This window comes from Macaca mulatta, chromosome 4, assembly GCF_049350105.2.
Source record: "Macaca mulatta isolate MMU2019108-1 chromosome 4, T2T-MMU8v2.0, whole genome shotgun sequence".
NCBI classification, from domain to species: domain Eukaryota; kingdom Metazoa; phylum Chordata; class Mammalia; order Primates; family Cercopithecidae; genus Macaca; species Macaca mulatta.
In genome coordinates, this window is record NC_133409.1 from 125,594,183 (window position 1) to 125,619,788 (window position 25,606).

General features: G+C 37.2%; 1 protein-coding gene across 25 annotated transcripts in view; it reads left to right on the top strand.

Annotated features, from left to right (window-relative positions):
* The window catches only part of DST (dystonin), a 488,734-nt gene that overhangs the window by 249,624 nt on the left and 213,504 nt on the right, over window positions 1-25,606 (top strand). For 22 of the 25 annotated variants that reach the window (XM_015136600.3, XM_077999792.1, XM_077999790.1 and 19 more), the window contains 3 exons: window positions 508-597; window positions 2,899-2,976; window positions 5,129-5,221. In XM_015136600.3, coding sequence (XP_014992086.3) covers window positions 508-597; window positions 2,899-2,976; window positions 5,129-5,221 — 261 coding nt within the window. Of the gene's footprint in view, window positions 1-507; window positions 598-1,124; window positions 1,224-2,898; window positions 2,977-5,128; window positions 5,222-11,603; window positions 12,517-25,606 lie in introns of those variants that run through there. The other 3 variants (XM_015136594.3, XM_077999802.1, XM_015136603.3) reach the window with 2 other exon arrangements.

The following is a 25,606-nucleotide window of genomic DNA, read 5'->3' on the forward strand; positions in this document are numbered from 1 at the left end:
TTCAAAAAATTTTTTTGAAATAATTATAGGCTCATAGGATATTGACAAAATAATATGTAGAGTCTCGTGTACCCTTCACCCAACTCATGTCTATGGATTTCTAAAAATGTTCCTCTGCATCCTTGATCCTGTTTTGGGCTAGAAGTTCAACTGCGGGGGTGAAAACTCTACCCTCTTGTTAAGGTGACACTGGCCGCTGTATCGGGAATTATGAATAAAATCAGGGCATTGCCCGTATTTGAAGAATTGTAACCCCATGTAGTAGTCCAGGTTTATGTTTTTTCTAGTGTCTTAAAAATGTAATAATTTGAATTTTCTTTTTGAATTATTAATCTGAAATTCACTTTTTTAAGTTTTTAAATTAAATTTAGTTTTTAAGTAATAAGTGTTTTAAAAATTTAAAAATAGGTGTGTGAATGAATACCATGTGAGGAATGTTTTCTAGTTGTCTCCTTTTTAGGATGATTCTGAGTTCTGGGACCCCAAATTTTGCTTTTCTCTTTGTAGGTTCGAAAGCATGTGAATGATCTCTATGAAGACTTAAGGGATGGACACAATTTGATTTCTCTTTTAGAGGTTCTTTCAGGAGATACCTTGGTAAGTTTTAACTTTCTTATTTTGAAGAACATGTAATCTTTTCTGCATAGGACCAGTGTGTTTTCAGTGCAGACTATTCAGATTTTTGCAACATTCATCTTTTGAGCTGTGAATTCTGCCTGAAAAAGAAGTTTTGGTTAGATTCCTAAGCATTTTCAAACTTCAAATGATGTGAATTTGAGACTGAAGCACTTCGATTACTTCACTTATATAATCAGTTCTATAATTAAAATGCTATTTTTGTTCTTGCTTCTTTTTTACCTTTGGGTTTTTTTGCTTAGCAGAAGTTGGATGCATAATATAACCACATATTAAAAGACTTACAAATAGCAAGAAAATAAACATTGCTTTCTGAAAAATGATCTAACCCATTCCGCAGGTGTCATTTTTTTTTTTTCTTTTTGTGAACATTACTTCCCTTTCTTGTTACCTGTTCTCCTTCATTATGTTCTGTTCATGCTCTTCTTTTCATTTCTGGTCTGTCTTGTGTCTTTGCTGTCCTATCTTCTGTCTGTTATATTCATTAGCCAAGGGAGCGAGATTTTTTGAAGACCTTACGATTGGTGAGTGCAACAGAAGCATGCGAATATGAACAGCATGAGGATGTGGAGGATGAGGATAAGGGGGTAGGTGTCGCCCCCATAACTTGACTAACCTAGCCGTTCCCATGCGGTGAGCGCTAACCTGATAGAGAAGTAACTCCTGGGTTCAGGCTCCTTTTTAGAAAGCATAGAAAGGACCAAAACCCACATTGAGATAGATGTGTGTGTACCAAAAAACTGGACAAAGGAAATATTTTCTCTTTAAATTACCTTCAGAGAGCTAAAAATGATTGAATTATGTATACATTACTGTGCACTGCATGGTAATTAAACAGGCTTAAAGTACATGATGGCATTTTAGTTAAACAATTTTATATACATTGTATATAAACATGGAAATTTTACAAGTCTACAAATTTTTGTGCAAATTCATTCAATTTCTGGAAGTGATATTGCAAACATGGCAACTATGTATTGCTTTTTATGAAAGAACTTAGGGAAATTTTTTTAGTATTTAAGTTTCTGCTTTAAACCACACCTGTTGGCAATAGGTATTTGATGGACATGTTTTACCTCTCTAATGTATCTCATGTATTTAAAAGGGAGATTTAAAAATCCAGTATCCCAATAGAACTCACAGAGCTGTTGAATCTCCATGACTCTTAGTTGACTGCAGCCTACCTTTGCAAGACAGACGTGCTTCTTCTTTTGTCTTCTACATACCTGGTGCCCCTTGATTTTACTGGAAATTGTGCTTTTGTTGGATCCAGTGGGTAAATTTATCAACATCATTTCTACTTGTTATGCAGAACTTACCTTTCCTTCTGTAGTGTGCTGTCTGTTTTATTATGGCACCTTTGGCTTCAGCAACCTATACATACTGAAGAAGCCAAACTGTCAATTGTCTTTTTTCTTTTTTCCCTTTGGAAGATTTTATGTGATAAATTTCAGCTCCGTTCATTGTATTTTTTTCTGAGCATTTCTCAGCCCTGTTTCCTTATGTTTTCCTTCATGCTAACTTGTAACGTTTCTTAAGGGAAACGGCATTAAGGAAAATAATTCTCGTCTGTCACTTTTGCTGAGACTGAGAAAATAATTGTGTCCATCCCCAAGTAGAGTAAAATGAGTATAGAGTCCTTTCTGATTATCATAGTGTCCACTTTTGTGAAAAAGCTAAAATAAAATAAAGAGGAAATATATGGTTTTAATTGGTTTTCTCTCTTTCTCTATCATGGCTAAGTAAACCTTCTCTGTCTTTCTCCTTCTTGGTGATTTTTATACTAACTGCATGCTACTTTATCTCATTTTCATTAATATGCCATATGTATATATGTGTGTGTGTGTATATATACAGTTATAAAACACTCTTGCTAATAGTGTTCAATAAGAAGGTAAAATGATGAATGATATTTAATTATTTTTGTGCCTCCATGGCTAAATAATTGTAGGCTAGCATTGTTTTATTACCAAATATTAAAAATCTATATGTTCTGTGACATTTTCTCTTTCCTTTTGTTTAAATAAAAAAATTGTCATAAAGTATATGTTTAAATAAAACATACTTAGAAAAAAATCCATAAGAGTTTACATTCAATCTCAGACAATATAAAGAAATTAAAAACTTCTTAGAAAATCTTATGGCCTTACCTAAACGGTAAATACTGTTTTGATATATTAAGATGAACAGAAAGCATATTTAAATTAGCATGGTCTGTGATAACAGAAACTCTTTTTTACACCTGCATTTTTCTGTTCTTAGCCCAGAGAAAAAGGTCGGATGCGTTTTCACAGACTACAGAATGTACAGATTGCACTTGATTATTTGAAAAGACGCCAGGTATGATGTTTTGAAAATACTATAATCATATAAACATATGTTACTAATACATCTATGTAGAAACATGTCAAGGAATGACAAGGTTAAATTTGCCTGTGAATTATAACCAGTAATCTTGTGCTTTGGTGAAGCAAATATTTAAAAATGTTTTTAAACATTTGCTCCCAAGAAAAGAAGTTAGTAGTAGGGATAAGCCCAGAGGAATTATAAGTGACTACATTTCCATCTATATAAGAACAACTGATTTTCTTTCTGTTTGAATTGGATTGCATTTGCCTAGGAAGTTACTGACATTTTAGTAGCAATAGAATGTTAAGAATGCCTATGAACAGTTCTTAATTATGGGGAAGCAATACTTTATTTTTTATACTTGATATATAAAAATAGTCAATTTTTATAAAAATACTTTATATAATACTTTTAATTAAGTGTAAGCATTTTTCATACTTAGTAGTGATAAGGCAATATTTTGTTTTTTATAAGTAGATAATATTGGATAATTTATGAGTAAAGATATAACAGCATTTCTGAAAGTAGCCCCCAACTTGCTTGAGGTGTCAGGAGAAATCATGGAAAAGAATTAATAATATATTGGATATGATCTTGATTTGATGGCATTACATATTATAGTGTCATAAGCCAAAATATTAGTAATTTTTTCAATTGGTAGAAAAAGAATGTGGGAGAGTTGAAAATTATTGAAGACAGTGAGAGTCAGAGGGGACAGCAACAATTTTGTTTTTTTAATAGTTTGAAAAAAGGGTAGAGATTGGGTGTGGTGGCTCATGCCTGTAATCTCAGCACTTTGGGAGGCTGAGGCGTGAGGATCACTTGAGCCCAGGAAATTGAGGATGTGGTGAGCCATGATTGCAATATTGCACTCCAGCCTGGGTAACAGAATGAGCCCTGTCTCAAAAAAAAAAAAAAAAAAAAAAAAAAAAAAAAGGCAAGGGAGAGAGGGAGAGGTAAACACTAGCTTTTATTATTTCTTCATTATTATTCGTCAATATTATGAACATTAAGATGCTTTTCCCTATTAAATACTACTAAATCCTCAGTGCTTAAATATATTGATGTTTGCTCATTGTTCATCATTCTCGTGGAAGATTCCAGAAGGATACTTCTGAAATGTTTTCTGGCAGTATTTTGTCCAAGAAGTAAAATGTTAAATATCATAGTATATAATTCTTAGTATTTAAATTCATGATATTAAATGATTTTGTCCAGGAAGTAAATGGATCATCATTGGATTTATTTACCTGAATGCACAGTTTGACAGTTGATAAGCTTTAAGTCTGAGTATTATATTATTTTAAAATATTTGAACAGCCTTCGAAATGCTCAGTGACTTATATATTTATGGCATATTGAGAGCAAGATAATGCTAGTTATTTTAAAACCTTATAATGGAAATTTGAGAAAGTTGTTAGAATTGTTAGAATAGTTTCATACTTAATGGTAAGAGTAAAATAAAATTTATTTTTAAAAGACAAAATTATTTCTAATTTTAAGATCTCAAGTATTTAGGACTTCTCACTTGAGGAATTGTACTTTTGTATTGACAAGTGAATGCTTTTAGTACTTGCTCTGGAACAGCAGTCCCCAACCTTTTTGGCAACAGGGACTGGTTTCATGGAAGACTATTTTTCCATGAACTGGGTGGTGGGGGTAGTGGGGGTTGTTTCAGCATGAAACTGTTTCACCTCAAATCATCAGGCATTAGGTTTTTGTAAGGAGTGCGCAACCTAGATCCCTCAAATGCGCAGTTCACAAATAGGGTTTGCACCTCTATAGGAATCGAATGCTGTGGCTGATCTGACAGGAGGCAGAGTTCAGGTGGTAATGCTTCCTGGCCCACTTACCTCCTGCTGTGCAGCCCAGTCCCTATTGTATAGGTTTGGGGGTTGGGTTGGGGATGTCTGCCGGTGGAAGACAAGAATGCAATAATACTTGCTCTTTCTTTGTTGTTATCATATAATTTGTAATATAAAATGATTGAGAATAAGGGTAAAACAGTATTTAGTTGACTACTGGTATTTAAATTATTCAATTTTTTTCTTCGTATAATTTAGAAGTGCTTTTATGTAGGTAAAGATAACTGGTTCAGGTTTGATAAACAGTTGGTTTTATCTTTTCTTCACATACAAAACAGGTGAAATTAGTGAATATTAGAAATGATGACATAACAGATGGAAATCCCAAATTGACTTTGGGATTAATCTGGACAATAATTTTGCACTTTCAGGTAAGCCCAAATTTTCTTAATTTCAGCTTCTAATTGCTAGTTTTCAGGTGGTTCATATGAAGGGTGAATGACACATTCATGTTCTATGGAAGAAAAATAAATTTCAAACTTCTTTCTTTAAGTAATATATTTGAATTGTTCTTTTAAGCAACATGCTGCTTGTGAATCTGGCAACTAGTTTCCTGTTCTTGATAAACTTAAATATAGTTTTAAAGACAATGTTTGTAATCTCAGAATTGGAAGACATATTTCTTTTTGTTGACTGGAGACACATATTTTTTGCTCATTGGAAAGTATTACCTGTTTTAGATACTTAAATGTGTATGATTAGTCCTTATTTAGAATGTTTTTTATTAATACAGACTCTTAGCTATGTCAACTATTTCCTCCTTTGATAGACACTAGATGGCAGTATAATTATAAAGAGATGTGAAGTAGAAGAAAAGTCTTCATGTTTTTTGCAGAGCTGTGCTTTCTCTCTTTAGATTTGAGGAAAATGCATATTTGTTGACTGAATTATTATCTAATAAACCTGAGCCAATTGAGGACCGATTTTGATTTAGTTTTGGGGAAATGATACATTAGAAAGAGTCTTCATTTGATTTAAGGAGATTCCTAACTTTAGAACTTGCTTTAGTTTACTAACTGCTGGTCTGCTCAAGAACTGTTCTGCTACTAGAGGTGGGAAGGAGGGGAAAAAGGACATGGGCTGTGAAACTACCTCTTCTGCACTGTGCTCCCTGTCTGGGTGATGGGATCATCTGACCCCAAACCTCAACATCATGTAATATACCTATGTAATAAATCTGCACTTGTACCCCCTGAATCTAAAATAAAAGTTTAAATTATAAAAAAAAACCAGAAATGTTGTGTGTACAGCGCAGAGCCTGACCCACAGTAGGCACTCAGTACATCTTACCGATTGATTACTGTACAGTTGGATCTTGAAGGAGGAAGAGATCCCTTGCCAGCTTCAAAAAGGACCTGGGGTTTTGAAACAAATCTGGTGAGGAGTAAGAATTTTTTTAAGGCTGGGCACGGTGGCTCATACCTGTAATCCCAGCACTTTGGGAGGCTGAGGCGGGCAGATCACAAGGTCAGGAGATCGAGACCATCCTAGCTAACATGGTGAAACCCCGTCTCCACTAAAAATTACAAACAATTAGCCAGGTGTGGTGGCATGCGCCTGTAGTCCCAGCTACTCGAGAGGCTGAGGTGGGAGACTCTCTTGAACCCAGGAGGTGGAGGTTGCAGTGAACTGAGATTGTGCCACTGCACTCCAGCCTGGGCCAGAGAGCAAGACACTATCTCAAAAAAAATTTTTTTTTTTTTTAAACTGGCTGAAGTACAGGTTATGTAGTCAAATGGTGGAGAATAATGCACCTGGGGGGCTCGTTGGAACAGGATAGATTTGACAGGTATGGAGAGTTACAGGAAGCAGAGTCTAGGTAGGTCTAGGACCTGAACAGGCAACTGAATAGTTTCAGCAGAAGAACATTCATGGAGATCCAGGTAATTGAAGGAAAAGGTGTTAGCCAGCCAGACTACAGGGCAGCTAATACAGGTGGATGTCCGCTTAGCTGGGCTGTTAATGTCAAGAAGAGCCAGTAACCAGAACTGGAAGCTAGGACCCCAAAGGACTGAGGGATCCCATTACTGGAGGACTCTATCCTTAGGGGATCAAATATATTGAACCTAAATGAATGCAATAATTTGGCATGAAGCACAGAACCAGACCTTGTTATCAGAACTGTGTAAAGTCTAAGTAGAACCAACCAAAAAGCTGATTTCATATGGAGTTCTTCAGTGGCTTTGTTGGGGATCATTTAATTAGCCCTAAGTGGGTCAGATCCTAGAGCTTTTAGTAGGGTTGAAACTGCAAGAACCCCAGCTGGGAAAGTCAGAGACCTACTGGAGAGAATCAATCACTTCACCACCAGCTGGTGAGGTAGGCTGTGTCTGAGTTTTGAATGTTAGACCAAGGATCACTGGGGCAATGGAAAGCATTCAGGCTTTGGAGGGAGGCAGAATTAAGTTTCGTTCTTGGCTCTTTTACTTATTGTTGTGATGCCAGTGGGTAAGTCATGTTACTACTCTGAGCTTAAAAAAAAATGTGTTTCTGTTCATCGCTTTCCTTTTTCTGTCCATAAATCTTTTTCAATGACAGGACCTGTGCTAGAGTCTTTCTGAATCCATTCTGGTTTGGAGGCTGCCTGATTCCCAAATTGCTTTTCGCTCAATTAAATTTTGCTAAATTTTAAAAAGTGTGTTTTAGGAAACAACATCCATTAGTTCTATGTAAAATATCTAGAAATAAGCAGAGTCCATAGTAAGAGAGATAAGCTGTGAAGCTGAGGTAGTGATAAAGGTCAGGACTCAGTTGGGATGCAAAATTGAATAGAAGAGATCACACTTTGCAGGAAGAAAGAAAGGGACTTGAACACAGGGCATAGAGGATGAAGGAAAGGGATTTATTAAAGATAACAAAACTTTTTAGCCTGAGAGATTAAGAAACAGTAGACTACTGAGAGACATGGGGGTGATGCTAAGGGGAAAAGCAATGACCTTCTGGGCAGGCTTGATGGGATGGTGGGATATCCTGTGCATCTGTCTACTGAGCAGTTGGAGACATGAGTGGAGCTGAGAAGCCAGAGGTACAGATATAAACTTGGGGAAGTTATCACTACACAAGTGATCACTGTTTTTATCATAAAGAGGGAATCTTCAGGGGACCCAAAAGAAGAGCACAAATGGAGAAGAGATGAGAACTAAGGATAGAAATTTGGAGAAGGCCCATGGTTATGGGTGCAGGAGAAGATTCTGCTGAGGAAAGAGAAAAGAAGCATTTGGAGAGATGAATGAAATAATAGGAAAATGTACTGACGAAAACAAGGGAAGAGAATTTCAAGTAGAAAGAATGGTGAGCAGTATGAAATGCCACTAGAGACCACAAGAAAATTAAGGTGGAGTATAGGTCAATAGTTTCATCTAGAAAGAAGACCTTGGAGACCCAAACTCCTGGGAGCAGAGACTAGAAAATAACAAGCCAAAATGTGCAGAAGGATTGAGGGGTAGAAGCATGTATTTAGAGGCTGAGTTTGAGAAAATTTAAAGCAAAAGTCTTCAAAAAGGAATTGTGTACTAAGAGAGCCCTTTTGGGTTCAGCTGCCTTTGGAGGAGAGAGGAAGACTAGTCACAGAAGTACCGAAAGAAGTTTCGCAGGCCGGGCGCGGTTGCTCACACCTATAATCCCAGCACTCTGGGAGGCCGAGGCAGGCGAATCACCTGAGGTTGGGAGTTCAAGACCAGCCTGACCAACATGGAGAAACCCAGTCTCTATTAAAAATATAAAATTAGCCGGACGTCGTGGCACATGCCTGTAATTCCAACCACTCAGGAGGCTGAGGCAGGAGAATCACTTGAACCCAGGAGGCAGAGGTTGCAGCGAGCTGAGATCACGCCATTGCACTCCAGTCTGGGCAACAAGAGCAAAACTCTGTCTCAAAAAAAAAAAAAAAAAATTGCTTCTAATATCCTGTGGCATAATGTTCTAGAATCCATTGTATTTTAGGGCTTCAATTATAAGATGATATAACAAATTATCACCAATATTTTTAAATTAGACCAAGGTCTATTTGGAATGGAACGCATCTATGTTTTGGTTAAATGGAAGTGTTCTCTCTTATTTAAATGAAATAATTTTTTTTAGTACTACCATAACTTGAGATTAGAATTATTTTTTGTTATGCCAAGATACAAAGATTTGTAAGAGTGGTAATCATCCTCACTCAAAGTGACTCTCAGCCTTTTTCTCTCTACTTTACATAAATAATGGAAGCGATTTCAAAAGACCAATTTGTTTTATTTTAACAATATTTGTTGTAGCATCATAAATGGAATCTATTTTTCAGTCAGGCTTTCTGAAGGTAAGCATTATCATTACAGTAATCCTATATATCATTAGCCACCACATGCTAGATCCAGAGATACTAAGGTAATGAAGTATATTGTTCTGTTTATTGGGAGAGTATACATGAAATTAACTATAACATAAGGTGATGAATATTATTGATGATATAAATGAAAATAGAATTGTATGGGAAAGGAGCATCGTAGTGGGATCGGGATGGTTTTAGAGAACATGGGACATTTTCACAGATGTTAGAGATAGGTTTTGAAAGATGAATGCCAGTAACCAGGCAGACTAAGTTGGGCTATTTCTGGGAGAGGTAGCAGTGTATATGGCCTAGAAATGGACAGCTGCTGAGTTTGGCAGGTGTATTAGTTCATTTTGTGTTGCTGTAAAGGCATACCTGAGGCTGAGTAGTTTATAAAGAACAGTAAAAAGCTTTATTTGAATCATCACGGTTCTGCAGGCTGTACAAGAGATATGGTCCTGGCATCTGCTTCTGATAAGGTCTCAGGAAATTGTTTAGTCTTGGTGGAAGAAAAGGGTGAAGCAGGATTGTCTCATGGTGAGAGAGAGAGAGAGAAGGAGGAGGAGGGGTAGGAGGTACCAGGTTTTTTCAAACAACTAACTCTTTTTTTTTTTTTTTTTTTTGAGACGGAGTCTCACTCTCACCCAGGCTGGAGTGCAGTCAGTGGTGCAATCTTGGCTCACTGCAACCTCCACTTCCTGGGTTCAAGTGATTCTCCTGCCTCAGCCTCCCAAGTAGCTGGGATTACAGGCATGCATCACCATGTCTGGCTAATTTTTGTATTTTTATTAGAGGCGGGGTTTTACCATGTTGGCCAGGCTGGTTTTGAACTCCTGACCTCAAGCAATCCACCTGCCTCGGCCTCCCAAAGGGCTGGGATTACAGGCATGAACTACTATTGCTGGCCTCAAACAACTAACTCTTAAGTGGGTAAGAGCTCATTACTGTGGGGATGGCACAAAGCCGTTCATGAGGGAGCTGCTTCCATGACCCAGACACCCCCTACTAGGCCCAACTCCAACATTGGGAGTCACATTTTCAACATGAGATTTGGAGGGGACAAATATCTAAACTTCATCAGTGGAGATGGAGGGAAGGATTGGGGGAGTGCAGATCACTGGTTGCCTTTCCATCATGTTAGTACAAATACCAGCGATTATACATTTATATTCTCTTGAATAAGGTACCACTCATTGCCTTTGAATACATTGAAAATCAAGTTAAAAACAAAAAAAAATCTGAGACCTTATTTTTACCAGCTTATCTTCTGAGATATTCAGTTTTTGCTACTGGAGAATATTTTTAAATGAATAAGGAAAATTTTACAATGCGGGATCTGTTATTGACAGACATCTGCGGTATCATTGCAAACTTGACTAATTGAATATTCTTACTTAGTAAAATATAATGAGTTCCATCTTTTGATCAGTCTAAAGACCACCTAGTGAAAGGCAATTACTAATTTTTTTAATAGTGAAATGATTTCTGCTTACGTGTAAATCCATTTCATGCCATTCTATTTTTTTTTTTTTAACGATGTCTATGACTAAGTGTTAGAAATATGCACACCTTGGATAATCAAGTTTCATGCTGACTCATTATTTTTCCAGCAAGTCCCTCATAAAAACTGTATAATATTTAACTAGGGTATAATTATAAAAGTTACATATAAAGTTTAACTGCATATATATATGTATATATATATATGAATGCACATATATTTCCTTTTGCTAAGTGTTTCATGCTTTAAATTACATAATTTATCTATTTGCTCACATTAAAGTCCTAATAATTAGATGAAGTGATGGCTTGGAAATTTATATTATTTGAAAAGTATTATAAACTATTTTAAAAGATTGATTTTTTAGAAACAATTTTATTAGAGAATTCTAAGCATTTACCACTTATCTCTCCTGCTAGCTATTGAATCATCTTGTTATTTTTTATGACTTGTTTTGAATAAGAGTCTTAATATAATTTACAGAGATTTTTGAGCTTTTGGTTTGTTTCTTTGTGTGCAAGTACCAAAATTAGTTGGTATTTCTTAAGAAAAAAAAATTATGTGGTAGAGGGTAGAGAGTCTCTGAAGTTCAATTTGAAAGGCACTTTGAAACTAAATTTGAAGGGCACTTTCCCAAATCTCTCCTGACTGGTATTTGCTTTCTGTTTGCTCTCATTTGTTGAACCACCGATAGTTTCAAAGGTTAAGTGCAAACTTCGTTAGTGTATCTGCATTTCAGAAAACTGAAAGTTAAAAACAGTCATAATCTTCTCATACAGTGAAGCTAAGGGTTTGCCTTGCGAGCTCATCAGTGTTGTAATTTGACAGTGAACAGTAATGTTTGTCTAAGAGGATTGGTGGCCAGAAATAAGCCACAGTGTCTAATGAGACACAGGGACCGGCTGGGCAGGATGCCACAGCATTTCTTGTGTGTGCCTTTCTCATAAGCAAAATGGCCTCAGACTGAAGAGGATGGTCATGAAGTCTGTGTGGAACAGACGTCAGAGTGAAATTTTCAGACTTAATGGAGAGGATCTAAGTAAGCTCTGGATTTTGAAATGAGTGAAATTGTGGAGCTGTGATCTACAAATCAAATGGGGAATGTCTGTGGATGTGTAAGAGCTGAGAAGGAAGAACAATATGTAGATCCTGCCAAAACTCCTTTGAACCCTGAAAAATACTCTCCTGGAAGAAAATACTTCAGAAGAAAACCAATCAAGAAAACTGGAGGTGACAAAGAGTCAGTTAAGGCAAACAATGAAAATGAAGACAAGAAGAAGAGCAGCAGTCAGCCTTCAAAAGAACAGCCAGCTCCTTTATCCAGGGGACTGGTACAGCAGGAATCTGTTACCCTACACTCTGCCCTGGGAGATGGTATTCAGCAAAAGAAGACAGAAGTTGTAGCTGACAGTGTTAAACAGAAACTTCTGCCGAGTGCTGTAAGCAGTTGGTCTGACCATGTGAATACTTCTCCTGCTGAAGACAGTGAAACAGAAGTAAAAGTTAGTGAGCTGGATGAAAGGATTTCAGAAAAAGACAGCACTCCATATTGCGCAAAGAGGAAGAAGCATTTAGATGATGTCAACACAAGCGAAATAACATTCCAGGAAAAAACTGATGTTTTTTCTTTTCGAAAGGCAGCCAGCTTAAGCTCTGTTCCCTCGAGTATAGAAAGATCTCTCGAAAAAAGTGGGTTTGCTGAAGACCCATCAAAAGGTTATAGCAGTATACAAGAAAAGCAAAACACTGAGAGATTTTGCCCTCATGCAACACAGCATTTTCAGTTTAAAAAAAAGAGATGCCATTCCCTTTATACTAGTGTGTCCTCTGTTTCTAAGGACACAGATGGAAATGAGGTAAGTGAAATGTGGAGTCTGAGTTCAAGTAAATAAGTATTTCAGGTGCTCCATCAGACTCACATCTAATTTGTCTTTCATAAAGTTATTTTCATATTAGTGCATGTAAAAGCCGTAGAGTTTCATTGCGTTTTATTTGTAGCCTCAGGTTTGATTATTATGGTTTTATTTTTGTGCTGTGCACATTCTTTGATCCCACTTTAGTCTAAAAATCCTGTACATTTTCATTATTGGTGGAAGACTTTAAAAAGCACTACAGTAAGAGAGTGCATATCTTTCAAATTTTTCTAGTTCATGATTCTTGACTTTGCCTGTGGAATAGCCTGTGGAAACTTAGTTGGACTGTAGGTAAAAGTTCAATTAGAAAATAGTCATGAGAAGACAATAGCTTTGTAACAAATAATAGGATACTGTAAAATTATCAGTCAATACCGACTTGCTGATTCATAAGTTTGGAAAGCCAGATTCTGGTTCTTTGTTGATTTTCATGTGCAGAAACATTCACATAATTGCTGTCAATTCTGTGCTTATGTTTTGAGGGTCAGGACACGTCTTTTCTCTTCCTTTATGTTATTCCCCAGCCCCAGTCTAAAATCAGAAATTGTTAGGGTAGCAGCCATAGGAATTTGAAAATGACACAGACTGCCAGGAAGTTTAGATCTTTATTCCTAATACTGATATTTAGCTTTAGAGAAGTTACTTATCTGGGGTTTTTACTTGTCTTTAAAGTATGATTAGATAGGTATTTATTAATTGCTCAAGAAATGTATTATCCAAATAACCTCTACATGTTACTACTGAGGAGTTGATGGCTTTTTCTTTAAGCTATTCCTAACTTTATCTTTTAATAAAACATCTGAACATAAAGAGTATTTGTGATGTTAATCATTCTTGGCAAGGTCATTGTATCAATGAGCAGAGATCATTTGCATAATGATAGAATGAGGTTTTATGAGGTTTAGTGTACGCCATCATCACTGACCTTGGTGGCTGAGTTCTCCTGAAGGTGTCCTGTTTATATACTCTGCTACACCTTGCCAATATTATGTCATCAGTTCTGTTTGTATTTTACAGTGGTTACATTTTAAAAAGAAAACATTCAGTCTGTGTCATTATCTATGTAGCTCTGGCATAATGGCCAGTGCAAAAGAAAACTACTTGACTACTATATGTTTATGAATATAAGCAGTTGGTTTAATTTCACATATGTTTTCCAACTGTTTTCTTGCATAATTTGGCTTCAAGTAAGCTGTACATTTTTGCATTAATGGAAATTTTTATAATCTGTTTCCTTAGTGGTACATTAGCCTTTCCTTCAATGGAAAATATATGTGGAAATAAGTCACAAACTGACCGATCAGATTTGTGAAATAACTGTGATGCAATGTATATAAAGCCTGACATCATCTTGGTCAAAGCTGGATGGGTAGTCATTATTTTTTCTGAAGGGTTTGATGTCTCATGTCCCTGTAGTTCAGATAAAGACTATTTGTTTATTCTGTGGCACACAAAGAGTCAAAATCAACAGTTTAGCTATTCCTCTTAGGACATTCTTCCTGTTACCTTGGAGTTGTTTGACTCTGTCTCTTTATCTTTGGTTGGAAACTTCCACGTAACTCTTTATCTTGCATGTGATTCTATATTTTTCATTGGAGAATTAGTGAGATTGCTGGAAGCCAATGAGAGCTTCCAGCCGCTTCATTGGCATTTCATCCCGGAAATGGCCGAGTAACCAACATTCCTTTTGTTTGCTCTTTTTCATAGCTTCCCTATGTGATCAGTTTTTGCTCTGAGTTGCATGTAGGGTTGGACTCAACTTTCGAGTTAACTTCTAAATAGAATAGTGTACAATTTTTTGAACTTATTTTAACCTGACTTGATCTCCCCTAGTCCTGTGACATTCATCATTCTCAGTCTACCTCCCCTTTGAGTTGTTGCAATGACACGCTGACCTAGAGTGGTCTTCTTGGCTCGAGGGACTCTGTGGAGGCCACTCATCCAGCCCTTCCTGCTGCATATAAATGTTATCAACATGTTATATCTTTATTAGGATAAGTAGGTAAAAAAGGAGTATCTTAGATTTGTATACTGCTTTGGAATTGGAAAAATGGTTTCAGACACATTATGTCATTTGATCATCCCAACAACTGTATGAAATAGGCAAAATAGACTATGCCTCATATACAGAATGAAAAAATGGAAACTCAAAGAGGTTAAATAAATCCTTAAGGCAATATGGTAAATAAGATTACCTGAGTTAAATTATGGCACGATATCCCACTTGTTTTGCCTGTCAATGAAATTTAAGGGAGATTGCTAAAAAGTTAGAGCAGGAATTGATGTTAATAGTGTCATCTGTGAAGGATATGTTATAAACAGGTGGCAGAAGGTAGATTGTTTTGGGAGACAAGGAGTAATGAGCTCAGTGTTTGTACCTTTTTCAAGGATCTTCTGTTTGTCCAAGACTCACCTTGTACCTTGTGACAAGGTTTCTTACCTTTGTCCTTGAGCTCTTTCCAGAAAACATTCTTTTTTCTTTAGTTTCACAAATCCCACCTCTTCCCAGTTTTGTTAAGTTGATATTAGCAAAGATAGTTGTTTTCATCATCTATAGACTGTGGGTTCTCTAATCTGACCATATACATGTAAGAGTCATCTGAAGATATTTCAAAAAAGATAGATACCTGGATGTCACCTGCAGTTGGGTGCTCTGTAGGTGATTCTAAGGGTCAGGATGTTGGATAGGGACCTTTTTACTCTTCTTATTCTACAGCAGTACTTCTTAAAGCCTGGCCCCAGGGTCCCTGCAGAAGAATCCTCTAGATTGCTTATTGAAAAACACCTTGCTTGAGATTTAATTTAATCAAAATATCTTCTGTCATGAGACAGTATTATATATGTTTTAGGCACCTGCTCATGTGTTTTTAAAAACACACCAGATTTAGAGAACCAGCATCACCTTAGCTTAGCGTTTACCATCTCATTTTCTTCTTAATGTAGGTTTTCTGATAAGCAATGTGGATTATGGCCTGGCAGGCAGAAAATAGAAGTTCTTCTAGTAAGGCTTTGCCACCAGAGAGCTGCATGACTTAGGCAGTCTTCTTTATTTCTCTAAGTCTCAGTTTTACTTTCTATAAAAGGAGCATACTGGACTAGATCATGATCCTACTGCTAATAATAATGCTATTTGTTGAGTCCTGCTATATTCGAAGTACTCCACAACTACATAAATCTTCAGAGCAAGTCTCAGAAGTGTTCTGTTATGAGCTCCATCTTTACAGATGAGGAAACTGAGTCTTAGGAAAGTTAAGTAGCTTACTCAACTCACTTAACAATGAGTGGTACAGCTTTGATCTGACCCAAAATTGTCTGCCAGGCTGAACTCTTACCTGATGCAATTTACCCTCCTTTTCCTACATACATCTTTCCAGTTTTAAATTTCTGTGAATTCATGTACATAAGTATATGCCTTTTTGTTTGTCCAGTGTTATTCCTGCTCTCTCTTTCCCTCTCTTCCTTTATTTCTTTATCAAACATTTATTATGTATTGAACCCAAACTAGGCACCCTGAGATAAGTAAAATGTAACTCTTTTCCTTGTGCATTATATCTCATTGTTTGTTCATAACAAATGACAGGAGACCATGGCTGTAAAGTTAGTCACTTGAGAATTAGTCACCTGGGATGATGATCAGTATAAGTTTAACTTCTCAGCAAAACATGTGGTGGCTCTATTAAGTAATGAAAATTGAACTGCATTTCTGTTCCTTTCCATCCTTTGGTGAATTGCTGATGAGTAGTGCAGTGGCCTAAAGTAAAAAAACAAAGAGAGAAGGTTAAGAAATGAGTGTGGCTGTTGTACACAATATATTGTCAGTCTCTGAATAATGAAGAGTTGAATATTTTCATTACATTGGCTTTTGTATTTAAAAAACTTTGAAAAAAATTAAGAACCATCTCAGAATGTGAGAGGAATTACGTTCAACCTACCTGAAATATATTTATTCATTTTTTTTTTCTTTCACCAACTCTTTTAAGAAGTTTAGACTTTAAAATTTATGATTGGAATTCAAGGACCAGGGTAAAATCTGAATGTGTTTAGCCTTGCTCCACAGATCTTGAAGATGAAGGTCATTCATTCTATAATTGACTAACTCATTTCTTGCTGAACCATTTTATCTCTTTCTTTAAACATGAACATTCATATTGATTTCTCTTGACTATTTCTAGTCATTTAGATTTCATAACCAGTTTGTGAAAATATAGTTTTAGAATAATTGCATAGAATTTGGGTCCCTATCAGCATTATGATGCCTTTCTCTGCCTTTTAAGTTAAATGAAGGACATACACAGTTTGAATCCTTTGCTTTACAAAAAAAGGTATTTTTTTCCCCCTGTTTAAATAAGTAAATGAGAATTTGTTCAAAGTAGTTATCAATTTAGAGCATTAGCACTTGGACTTTATCAACTTATTAATTACTTTTGTTCTCTATTTCACCCCTCCCTTATATAGGCAGTTTGTACCAGTTAAAGTTTTAAAAATGTTTGTGCCATCTTTACAGTTAAAAATATTTTGTGAAGCATTTTCACACTTTTTTTTTTTTTTTTTAACTTGGAAGCAGATGCTAAAAATGTGTTGATTACATTTGTTTCTGCCAAAATAGTTTAAACATTTTTAAAGAAATTGTCCTTGGAAACAAACATCTTGGCTTGGAAATATTTGTCTGTGTTGACAAATTCAATATGGAATTTGCTTTAGCTTGACTATAGTGTCAAGTGATGTGAATAAAAGAGTTTTAGAAATATAATACCCTCTTACACGCCTCCATTCACTGTGGGGCAGGCACTGTTCTCAGCCGTGTGTGTGTATCTCTTAGTCTCTCACACCAAGAAGATTCTATTATTATACTCGTTTTACAAAAGAAGAAACTGAGGCCCAGAGAAGTCACAGGGCTAGAAAATAGTGGGAACAGGAAGTGAATTCCAGTTGCTGCCATCCACAGCTTTGCACCAATCTTCCTCCCAGTGTTAAGCTTTTACTCTTGCAATAATGAAATTCATGAGGTAGGAGAAGAATCCTGAGCTTCACCTTCTCCGGCTTGCTGCTTTCATTCTTACTAATATCTACACTCTCTGAAATAGAATATAATCCTTATTTTTATTTTAATAGAAACATATGAAAGGATTGAATTTTCATTTGCTAGTGTTTTCGTATCTGAGTTTCTAAATCAATAGGGATTTGTGTTCCGCACAGAAGAACACTTGACTGTCATTTCTACATCCACTGTGTGTCCCACAAGTCAGTTTCTGCTTCTGTAGGAGGTGGTCCATGGATAGGTAAAACTCTCTCAGCAGTGTTATGGGGAATCACTTAGCTTGGCAGAGCAGGGGAAGAGAACTTACAAGATGTTGAGTCAGAAGGCTTACATCAACGCAGGTCTTATTATTCCCATCCTTAAAATTGGGGTAGTTTCTTGTTTTGAGGATTAAATGAGGTCACATATGTGAAAAAGACTTAGGAGACTGTAAAGTGCTTTGTAACATATATCTTTTTGTCTTCTGTTTCTGGAGAAAAGAGAAATACTTTGTGACCATCCTGTAAATAGAAAGAATTCTGTAAGTTTTCAAAACTTTTAACAGGACATGTCTTTCTCTCCTTCAGACACAGAACATTCTGTATAACCAGAATAGGCTGCCATCTTCCCCTCCCTCTGTGATCCCATCTCCATTCATCCTCTCATTTCTTTAGCAGATATTTACTAAGTATCTATTATGTGTCATACAGTGTGCTGACTGTATTCTTCCAATTCCATAGTTAGCTTAAAACTTTGTCAGCCTTCTTAGACAAGGTAGCATGAAACTAAAAGAAAAATAAAAAAACAACAACAATGAAAACCCTGTCAATTTGTTGGAATGGAAATACCCTTGGAAGGAACCATTTAAAAAAATATTTAAGATTCAGTGGGTACATGTGCAGGTTTGTTAAATATTGCATAATCCTGAGGTTGGAGCTTCCAATGATCCTGTCATGTAATACTTGATAGGTAGTTTTTCAACCCTTGTCCCACTCTTACCATCCCCACTTTTGGAATACCCAGTGTTTGTTATTCCCATCTCTGTGTCTGTGTATACTCAGTGTTTAGCTGTCACTGACAAGTGAGAACATGTGGTTTTTGGTATTCTGTTCCTGTGTTAATTCACTTAGTATAATGACTTCCAGCTGCATCCATGTTTTTGCAAAGGACATGATTTTGCTTTTTTTTTGATGGCTGTGTAGTACTCTATGTATGGCTCTATATACCACATTTTCTTTATCCAGTCCATTGTTGACAGACACCTAAGTTGATTCCCATGTCTTTGCTATTGTGACTAGTGCTGTGATAAACATACGAGTGCAGATGTCTTTTTAGAAGAATGATTTATTTTCCTTTGGTTATATACCCAGTAATGGGACTGCTCGGTTGAATGATAGTTTTGCTTTTAGTCCTTTGAGAAATATCCAAACTGCATTCCACAGGGACTGAACTAATTTGCATTTCCACTAACAGTGTATAAGCATCCCTTTTTCTCTGCAACCACACCAACATCCTATTATTCTTTTGACTTTTTTTTAATTTTAATTTTTACTTTTTTGATATGGAGTCTCACTCTGTTGCCCAGGCTAGAGTTCAGTGGCGTGATCTCTGCTCTTCAAGGGATTCTCCTACCTCAGCGTCCCGAGTAGCTGGGATTACAGGCATCCACCACGCCTGGCTAATTTTTGTATTTTTAGTAGAGATGAGGTTTCACCATGTTTGCCAGGTTGTTCTCGAACCCCTGACCTCAGGTGATCCACCTGCCTTGGTCTCCCTAAGTGCTGGGATTACAGGCATGAGCCACCCAGTCTTGACTTTTTAATAATGACCATTATGACTGGTGTGAGATGGTATCTCATTGTGGTTCTGATTTGCATCTCTTTAATGATCGGTGATATTGAGCATTTTTTCATGTGTTTTTTGACCGTTTGTATGACTTCTTCTGAGAAGTGTCAACATCATTAAAACGTGGGCAATGGACATGAATAGAAGTGTCATTTGTTTTTTCCTTGTTGATTTGTTTAAGGTCCTTATAGATTCTGGATATTAGTTCTTTTTCAGATTCATAGTCTGCAAATTTTTTTTTTTCCATTTTAAAATTAGATCATCTGTTTACTCTGTTGACAGTTTCTTTTGCTGTGCAGAAGCTCTTTAGTTTAGTTAGGTCTGGAACCAATTCTTGAAGCTCATTTTGGTTATTTACACTTCACTAGTGCAGATACACTTCAAAGGTGTTATTAAGAGTAACTGATACCAGAGAGGAAGAGAACATAATGCCAGAGGCAAATCTGGTCTTCTCTCTGGGGTGGGGGGATTGGGTGGGGACTGTTGATTAAGGAGGTACAACTGGTCTAGTGAGGAAAATTTTTATGGACCCTGACATCCAGTTCATCTGAGAGATCCAGGACTGTATCTTCCTCTGAAAATGTGTAGTGTTCTGTGTATCAGCTCCTTTGCCAATATAGAAGTTGAGAAGCTCCAGTGAAAAGGGTCTGCCTTTAGGAGTGAGGCAAACCCAGGGGATTCCCTTTCGTGACCTATCTATGTGCAGCCATTTTCCTGGCAGTAGGTGCACTGGGAGGAAACTGGATGACTGTGGCTACTGAAACAGAAGAAAAATTAGTCTGACTTGTAAGAATAGATTTCTTTTCTAAACACAAAGGAGAAATGCCCCTCTCTTATAAATTCTGTGCCAGAATTTAGGAGACCTGGGTTCATATCCTAGGTCTCCTACCAGCATGCTGTGAGACCCTAGGCAAATGACATCACCTCTTTTAGTCTCAGCTTGTTCAGTAGTGAGAGGAGGGCATCCACCAAATATCTCTGCTTTCCTTCAGTTTGAATCCTCATGATTTTTTAAATTTTCATTATATAACTTTCTTTAACTATCTCTGTTTTCTTAACTTCAGAGATGTTGCTTTTTCTACTATTGACATAAATTATTTAGATAGTTAATTTGATAACACTGTAAATTATGTAGTTATTTAAAAATGTTTAAGAATAAAAATTGCATTATTTTCTTTGTATGGAATAATAAGATACATACTTTTTTAAAAAGTGAATAAGCTTTCGGGGAATATCCAAGTCAACTTTGGAGCTGACAGTTCTTGTGTACTCAGTGCATGCCATAACCATGACAGCATCTGTAAAAATAGGGTGTTTCTGTTGCCCAGTTGTCTGGTGGCATTGACTTTGCTCATAGGACTTTCACGTTTACAGATTCAGCTGACTAACACGGGTGAGGTTGTTGCAATTCATTTAGCAGTAAGTGGGTCATTTAGTAATAAGCTGTGAATGAAATCAGTATGCTATAAGATGAGATATGTTGGCTTGTTTTCTTTTATTGAAAAGACATTTTGAAGCTCTATACAATGTCAAATTCATGAAATTTTTTTAGATAAGTGATTCAGGTGAAACTTAGTTTTCTTACTCAACCGTAGGTTCTCACCGAGTGGTCTCTAGGCCTGTGTTCCCCACTGGACACTTTTGTGCATTGGTAAGGGTATTCTGCTATTATCGGAAAGTGAGGTTAATTGGAAACCTTTTAATTTTCTGAAATGACAAAGTTTACATGGCAGGGTTAAAACTCATTCATACAAAATGAAAACAGGAAACTGTTTTCTAAGTGTGTTTCTGATCTTTCATACTTTTTCTGTCTTTAATACTTCCTTTATTCCTGCTCTGCATTTATTCAGTAGATAGTTATTGAGCACCTGATAAGTGCCAGGCCACGTTGAGTATGGGGAAACTGTTCCAAAGGCAGAAGTAGATTGAACAAACTACTATAGGAGAGAGGGAACATATTGTTCATATAGCTTGATATTAATATGATTTGATCATATAGGAGAAGAGGAGAATTGCTTGAATTTGGATTACCATACCTGCGGAGTAAAGAACACACCGTTTTGAGAATGAGAATATAATAATATTTGGTACAGCGAGACTAGTTAGTCGGCTGGTACTAATCCAAACATGGAGGCTTAGTACCAGAAGAAGGTAGAAGCCCAATATTATTCGAGGTGTTTCACGACTGTGTTTCAAAACGCATTGTTGGTATTGACATTGAAGACTAGTGGTAACAATCTAGAGTAGAGATAATAGTTGCCTTGATTCAAGTTGATAGTGGGAAGAGAGAAAATGGAGATATAAGACCCCCTTCTTCCTATAAAAATCAATCTTAGAACAGCTAATATATTCATATGATTACGTGTGTGAATAAATTGCCATTAAAAGTAATGGCAAGAACTGCAGATACTTTTGCACTTAGTATCTTCCTTAGGGGCGTGAGAAACTAGCAGTTGAGTGTTTTGTAGAATGAGCCAACAAACATAAAGAAGATTCAGAAAAGTTGGGTTTATTCATCCTTTTATGCTTTGAGAGTTCCAGCACTGGTTGCTTTGGTTCCCAGACTGCAGAGCAAAATATTCTGCTTGATCTCTCATATTTATTGTGTTTTTTAGCTGTTTTTTGAGACTGTGGCTCACATTGCTTGACTGTGCTCCATGAGGCACTTGGTCACACTTGCACAGTGAAACAAAACTTACGTTGTTTTATATCCCTGACTGACCATGAGCAGGCATGTGTCTGGTGACAGCACTGTTGGAACTATGTGAAATGGGGTCAAGCTTTCTTCTTTGGTTTGAACTTTGCCTGTCCAAATTCCCTTCCTGCGGATTCTCACCCACAATCCTCTGCACCTTTTTCTTTTAGTTACAGTTATTGGTGTTTCAGTCATTGACTGTTGCCTCAGCTCTATCCAGAGGGAGAAGGGAAAACTTGGGATAAAGTATCAGTGTTGTGTGTAAGAGTAGACGTAATGAGGGAAAAAGAGAAGCAGATGTAAGAGTATGAGGGTTTTTTGGTTGTTGGTAGTGATGTTTTTTAGGCTGAGCTTAGTTTTCAATATTTTTATTTCAGTTTTTGAGCTTACCTATGTGAAGTGAAAAGGTAAAATAGGCCAGGTACGGTGCCTCATGCCTGTAATCCCAGTGCTTTCAGAGGCTGAGGTGGGAGGATTGCTTGAGCCTGGGAAATCAAGGCTGCAGTGAGCCATGGTGGTGCCATGGCACTCCAGTCTGGGTGGCACGGCGAGTCTCTGTCTCAAAAACAAACAAATGAAAAAGTAAAATAGAAGTGATGACTTCTTGATTGTCAAGGCCCAGAATGAGTTCACTTGGATTCATGACATAAGACGTTTTATGTAGGCATGTTGACCTTCCATTACACTCTCTTTGAACTTGTAGGACAAACACTAGGTTTTGGTTGTTTTTACACAGTGCCAAAATAGGTTTTTTGAAAAATGTTGTCAGACGTGTGTTTTGTATTCTGTAAATAATAAGCAAACAAAACCCATTTGGTTTAGTGACATATTTATGGGTGGATTGGTTGTGTGCTGCATGTCCGCTATAGGTAATAAAGCCTCTTCTCCCCAGTGGGACTTTGAAATATGTGATAAAACAGAAGTGACCAAGAGAATCCTGGTCTCCTTAGTGAATTAATGCAGATTCTCAAGGTGTCCAACTCAATCATAAAGTCATTTGTTCATTGGATATTTACTGAGTATCTATAATGTGCCAAGCACTGCCCTAGCTAGGCATTGCAATACTAAGGCGAATAAGACATTATCTTTCAGGATATACTGCTCACGTGTTAGAGGGGTAGAAGATCTAACAACAGACAATAATGACACACAAGAGGTACTGCTATTATACCAGTGTGTGTGGAGTACTTTCAAAAGTACAGAAGATCGTCAGGTCCCTTACACAGACCCCTGAGGCAGAATCAGCTGGGGCTTCCTCAAGGAAAAGGATGAGTGGAGGAGTAGCATGGGATGGGAATTGGTGAGGGCTTTCTCTGGATAAAGAGTGGTACGTATAAATGCATAGTATCTGTGGAAATCCATTCTTATTGATGAACTAGAAGTAGTTTACTGTGGCTGGAGCACGAAGAATGTTTGGGGTGGGTGTTAGAGGGCAGGGAGGAGAGATGAGGCTGCGTAGGACTGTGTTACCAATTGGATGTGGGCACAGAGGTTGAAAAGGCATCAAGGATGATCCCAGCAGTTTCTTTTATTTGGGAGCAACTGGGTAAATGGTGGGGCCATTCTCTGAGCTAGGAATGCAGGAGAAAGTACAGAAAGGAAAAAGAGGAATTAATTTCTCAATACATTGAGTTTGAAGGGGCTGTGAGATACAGCACAGTGATTAAGAGTATTAGCTTTGTAGCCAGACAGATTCAAGTTCAAATTTGACTTCTACCTGTTAGTAATTTGGGTAAACTTTGAACAGGTCATATTATTACTTTATGTCTCTTTGTCATTTGTAAAATAATATTGTATATTGTAAAGATTATAAGAGGTAATTTTTATGAAGTGCTTAATCACAGTATCTGGCTCATTTAAGTCGTCAATTCATGGTTAGTTTTACTATTGCAATGGAAGTGTATATGATAGGGAGTTGGGTTTAGGGTTAAGGTTTGGGATGGGATATAGGGATGTGGGAGTCAACTGTGTGAAGGTGGCAGCTAAAGCCATTGTGGTACAGATGATCTAGGGAGAGTGAGGAGAGTGGAGGAAAGAGGCCCGAGGCCTGTGCCCTGGGAATAATGTTAAAGGTTGGGTAACAGAGGAACCTCTAATGAAGACTGAGAAGGAATGGTTAGAGAGGCCGGAGGAAAGCCTGGAAGGGGTGATGTCATGGAAGCCAAAGAAGAAAGATTACCAGTGACAGACATCTCAGCGATATCAGGATTAGAAAATGGAAGGATGGGAAAACAACTCTTGAGCTCTTCTCCATGGTGTGTTTCTGTCATTAGACTGTAAGCTCTATGAGGATTGTTGTATAACCAATGCCTATTAATGGTACAAGTGGGCATTTATGAGTGTTTGCTGAATGAGTGAGGCTGTGAAGGAAGAGGTGATAGATAATCTCTCACAATATCTTTCAACTAGTCAGCATCCCCCTACCCATCACTTCCATTATGTTAACAATCTAATTTTCTTCTTTATTGGAAAAATAGAGTTAGGAACAAGAACTCCCTCACTTTGTCTGGTCACCTTTACTTAGTTTTAGTGGAATGGTAAGAAAGAGGCCAAATCAAAACAGGTAGAGATGTGAAGGTAATAGAGACAAGAAAATATAGAGTACTTTTTAAGGTAGCTTTCCTAAGAAGAGAATGGGAGACAGATGGTGATAAGTAAAGAGGGAATTGATTTCATGAAGATTATTTTTATTTATTTGAGGATGGAAGAGACTTGGGTATTTTAAATACTGAGAGACCCACATGAGAGGGGATTATTGATAGAATGAGATTGATAGGAAGTAGGAGGTGAAAGGATTTAAACCCCAAGGGAAAAGGAGATCATGTGGGAGCAAAGTTTGTGGATAGCAGGACAGAAGGGGGTTCTTACGTGGCTAAAGGAGGAGATGAAATTTGTTTGCTAAACATAAAAACATAAAAGTAGAGGTGGTAGGGTAGGTAGTTGTAGACAAATAGTGAAGAATTTTTATTTTTGGAAATGGAGTTTTAGTGTCACCCAGGCTGGAGTGCAGTGGCATAATCATGATTCACTGCAACCTTGGCCTCCTGGGTCCAGGTGATCCTCCCACCTCAGGGGCTCGAGGAAGCTTGGACCGCAGGTGTGCGGCACTGTACCCAGCTAATTTTTTTTTTTTTTTTTTTAAATAGAGACAGAGTCTTCCTATGTTGCCCAGGCTGGTCTTGAACTCCTGGGCTCAAGTGATCCTCTTGCCTTGGCCTCCCAAAGTGTTGGGATTACAGGTGTGAGCCACCACACCCAGCCAAATAGTAAAGAATTGAAACAATATTGTGAGAGGTGAAAGAGCTGGCCAGTTAGGACACCAAGAAGAATTGCCACATTTCTTTGAGTACCTAGCTGAGGTTACAGACCTGGAATTTGTAGTGGCAGGAGTCCACATGGTGGTGTGCTTTTCTCTGGTAGAAGTTTATAGCTTAGGGTGAAAGCAGAGAAGACATGCAGCTGGATTGATCAGGATT